Source organism: Heteronotia binoei, chromosome 5 (genome assembly GCF_032191835.1).
Source record: "Heteronotia binoei isolate CCM8104 ecotype False Entrance Well chromosome 5, APGP_CSIRO_Hbin_v1, whole genome shotgun sequence".
NCBI classification, from domain to species: domain Eukaryota; kingdom Metazoa; phylum Chordata; class Lepidosauria; order Squamata; family Gekkonidae; genus Heteronotia; species Heteronotia binoei.
In genome coordinates, this window is record NC_083227.1 from 39,275,000 (window position 1) to 39,279,823 (window position 4,824).

General features: G+C 46.4%; 1 protein-coding gene across 1 annotated transcript; it reads right to left on the reverse strand.

Moving 5' to 3' along the window:
• Window positions 1-1,120: 1,120 nt before the first annotated feature.
• On the reverse strand, window positions 1,121-4,494 carry LOC132572313 (cholinesterase-like). The gene is made up of 2 exons (XM_060239221.1): window positions 2,972-4,494; window positions 1,121-1,286 (listed from the first exon to the last, which is right to left on the reverse strand). The coding sequence occupies exons 1-2, from the start codon at window positions 4,453-4,455 to the stop codon at window positions 1,130-1,132; spliced, it is 1,641 nt and encodes a 546-aa protein (XP_060095204.1). The 5' UTR covers window positions 4,456-4,494; the 3' UTR covers window positions 1,121-1,129.
• Between the last annotated feature and the right edge of the window lie 330 nt (window positions 4,495-4,824).

Here is a 4,824-nt window from a genome sequence, read left to right on the forward strand (position 1 = left end):
GTTGACTCCCAGGTGAGAGGAGGTGATAGTTCACAGATGCTCCTCCAGAACTTACACCAAAAATGATTATCTGAGTCGGGTCTCCTCCAAAAGCAACTGCATTCTCCCTCCCGCTTGGAGTGGGCCTGGAGGAAGGCTAATAGAGCCTTACGTATTGCCATGGAGTCGGGATTGGGTGTTTATGTGCCCTACCCATCCATCACAGCCAGTTGTGCTGATTTGTATAGGCCTGATGGGGTGCATCTTTTGATAAAGGGCAACGAGGCATTTTTGGCTGAGTTATGGCAGGGGCTGGAACATGTTCTCGTTTAGTGGGGGACAGTGGCCTAAGCTGAGGCTTGGCTCTGTCTGTAGCGGTTTTACTGTTGGAAACATGTTATTTTGGGGTATTGGTGAGCTCCCATGGCAACGCACCATTGGGGTGTAGGGCGTCCCTGGGGTGACCTAAGCTGTACTGCTCAAGGTTGACTCCAGGGAGCCTCGGGATCCCGTCACTATTGAGTTGTCCACATCCCAGGCTGTACGGCTCAGGTGAGGGTGGAGCTTTGTGAATGGGATCTCGTGCCTGGCCGGTCGGGTTTGAGCCGTTGTGTCGGCTCACACCCGAGTCCCGGGGCTCGCCCAGTTTTTGGGTCAAGGAGGTGGTCTGGTTATGACCCCTGGCTTGACCTGGCCCCATTTTCCCCCATTGCCATTAAGTTTTTAAAAAGTGGCCCTTTATTCCACATTGTTGTCTCGTTATTCTGAATGGGGGGGCAATAAAATCATCTAGGACCATTGTGGGAGGCTGTCACAAGTGGAAACCCATGAGCTGTACCAGATAAGAGCTGTAGCCTCACTGGGGGAATGGTGCCTGCGTGGAGATGGAGTGTTTTGCATGGCAAAGGGAATCAAGATTAGTCCTGCACCTTCCTCTGACAGGCCTCTACTACTGACTGATTTTGGTGCAGGAATTAAAACAGAGAGGCTCAGTTGCTATCCTAACCAGTCCCGGAATAGCCTTAGCAATGTGTTGCCATCTAAGGTGACCAAAATTCCAACCAAACACAAGTTATGGAGGAATGTCTAGCTCAGAGAGTGGATTTGGGCTTCTCCTCCTTCTTTCAGGGCCTCAACTCACTTGGCCTCTCTATGCCTCTGATAAGCTCTCCTTCCAAAACCTGCAGAGCCGAGCGGGTGAGGGCTTCATGACTTGAGGTGGCTCTGTGCTGATGCGAAAGAAGTTCTGCTTTGCAGGGTTGTAGAACGGCCATTTTGTCTCACCAACATCTGAAGGGGTGGGATTGCTGTACAGGAGGCAAAAACATCATGATTCACAAATTCAGAGAAGCAGCTAGTTCTGTGTAAAGTATATTTTGTCTATATGTTGTCTGTTTATGCATTTATTTACTAATGTATGTTTCATGGAGACTCAACTTGGATTACAGGATTAAAAAAACCCCTAAAACCAGTAAAATACATACTTTGGTAATAGGATTGCCAAGTCCAATTCAAGAAATAGCTGGGGATTTTGGGGGTGGAGCCAGGAGACTTTGGGGGTGGAGCCAGGAGACTTTGGAGGTGGGGTCAAGATTAAGGCTCTGACAAGCATAATTGAACTCCAAAGGGAGTTCGGGCCATCACATTTAAAGGGACAGCACACCTTTTCAATTCCTTCCTTCCATAGGAAATAATGAAGGATAGGGGCACCTTCTTTTGGGGCTCACAGAATTGGACCCCCTGGTCCAATCTTCTTGAAACTTGGGGGGTATTTTGGGGAGAGGCACTAGATGCTATAGTGAAAGTTTGGTGCTTCTGCCCCAAAAAACAGCCCCCCAGAGCCCCAGATACCCACCGATCAATTCTCCATTATTTTCCATGGGAATAAATCCCCATAGGGAATAACAGAGTTCCCAGCAGACATTTCCCTCCCCTCCCCCCCGCTTTCTGATGACCCTGAAGCGGGGGGAGGGCCTCCAAAATGGGTGATCCCCTGCCCCCACCTGGGGATTGGCAACCCTATTTGGTAAGGTCCTTACAACATTAATTAAATTTGGAAAACCCTACATCCCTGTCAACATTTATCTAAGAATGTGCGTGATATTAGTGGCACCACAAACTATTATGTCTGCTATTTAATATCCTTCACAGAGGTGGTGACTCAGGTGACCATGACTTTGAAATTACGCAGGCGATAACCAAATCAAGGGGCCTTTTCTATGGGAAAGCCCCAGTTTTGGAATATGTGCCAGATACTTGCTCCAATATCCTCTGGGTACCAATTCCAGCCAGTTCTATTTCCCCAAGTTTTTTATGAGAAACTTGCTGTTTGCCATAATGTGATTTTAAAAACTTTCTGATTTCTTGTTCTTTTATGCCTCTTAGTAAGTAATTGCTTTTATATTTTCACTAGTTACCTTGGAGGCAGAATTTATTGCCCACAAGAAGGGCATAAAAGTCAGCACAGTGTACTGGTTAGAATATTGGATCCAGGAAATCCATGTTCAAACCCTCATTCTTGCATGAGATTTGCTTGGGTGACCTTTGGGCCATATTCCTCCCCCTCTGCCTACCTACCTCACAGGGTTGTTAGAAGATTAAAATTGTCAAGGAGGGAACACTGGCTTTAGCCCCTTGGAGGAAGGGTGGAATGCAAATGTACTAAGTAATAATAAGAAATATCTCAAATAAACAAATGCATTATTGCATTATATATTATATGCAACTATATGTGTATATATATATATATATATATATATATATATATATATATATATATATATATATATATATATATATATATATATATAGTTGAGGCTGTGTCTACTTAACATATTGGCATTTCCTCCCACAGGAGACCAACACTGGCAGGTATTTAAAGTGGATGCCAGTTCCTAACATGTCTTGTGATAGAGAAACCTTAGGGAAGCACTACTTTCTGTATTTTTGGAGCGAGCGATGGTGACTGTCGATATATAAACAGTTCTCTTACCCGCTTCTGGCAAATTCCGCCCAGTATCGCATCACTCGGGGGATTAGCTCTAACTCTGCCTCTGTGTGAGTTGCATTGGTTCCTGGTAATAAGGTCAGCGTCCCAAAAACGTATGGGAGCTCAGATCCATGGTTTGACCCCATCCACTCGGGCCAGACAGAGCCAATGCTACGATGGGTGAAAGTGTAAGCATACACAGGGCTTCCAGTCTTTGCAGTTTCTGTGGCAATTTCGTTTGCTGGACATACAAAGAAGTAATCACCCCAGGCATGGACCAAGGCAGAACGATAGTGTGCTGGACCTTTTGGTTCTGATTCATTGTACCTCCAAGCAATGGATTGGATGAAATCTTCTGTTGCATTGCATATGCTTATGTTCAGCCCTTCCAAGAACTGCTCCCAGGTCAAAAGGGTTCCATTGAAGTAAGGAGCAGCAGCGTAGACAAGCACAGACCCTTCATCAGAGGCGGTACCAATCATAATAGGCTTAGGCTGAAAGTGCCCAGACTCCACACATTTCTGTGGATCATCAGGAAGGAAATCTCCATCTGTTGTTGGTACAAAGGGATGGTGCAGACCGGTCTTGGTTTCCAACATAAACAATGTATATATTGGAAATTCTTCCATTTTCTTTTCCTGCAAGCAACTCACTATGGCACTCACCTCACCTTCTGTACAGCCCATGAGCTTAGCCAGGGCCAAGGATCTCCTCTTTGCCTCCTCAGGACTCTCCCAAGTCCAGGGTGCAATGGCCGACCCACTCTGCAGCACAGCACGGTCAAATAGATGCTGACTCCCTGGTGAGAGGAGGTGATAGCTGACAGACACTCCTCCGGCACTATGACCAAAAATGGTTATCTGAAATGGGGCTCCTCCAAAAACAGCTGCATTCTCCCTCACCCATCTTAGGGCCAACTGCTGGTCGAACAGGCCTATGTTCCCTGGGGCAGCTGGTGGCAATGAAAGGAAGCCTAGAGCTCCCAGACGGTAATTCATAGAAACCACAATGACATTCTCGGTAGCAGCTAAGAATGCCCCATCATATATGGCCAGGGAAGCTGTGCCAACAACAAATCCCCCACCATGGATCCAGACAAGGACTGCAGCAGGTGTGGAGGGCCGGGGATGGGGCACCCAGACATTGAGGAAGAGACAGTCCTCTGAAAGGGGTGTGTTGGCATTGAATATGGCAGCATCAGGAGTGCCATTAACAACTACTTGTGGGCACGAATTTCCAAAGTTGCTGGCTTCCAGGATATGGCTCCATGGCTTATGGGGAAGAGGCTTCTGGAAACGCAATTTCCCCACAGGGGGTTCTGCATAGGGGATGCCCAGATAGGCTGTAACATTTCTTGAGCCAGCTGAGAGATGCTTTCCCTGGATAGGGCCACTGCTGGTGACTACTGTAGTCTCATTTTCAGCAGAAGTCTTGGGTTCCAGAAGGGAGAGGAGCAGGAAGGTCAACCAAAGGAAGAGTCTAGTCATTGCAGCACCTGAAAGGGAAGAATCCCAGAAGAAGTTACCATCCAATTCAAAAAAAGAAAAGAAATAGGCCATTTCCCTTTTCTATCCTCCTCTTGGTACTGAGGTTCTTGGTCATGAGTTCTTGGTCTTGGTTCTTGGTCATGAGTTTGAGTAACAATGTTTGAGCCAATATGATAACTACACTTTAACTTAGTGAACATCCTAGGTGTTCAGGATAGAATTATTTTTTTAGGATATTTCTATGTTCCCTCTGCAGAGTGCTCCACATGGTGATTTACATTTAGTACCTATGCATATGAAGTATCCAGACTTCCTCAGTCACAGGAAAGGAAACCCAGGAGTTGCACAGAAGCACCAAAGTGTTGTGCA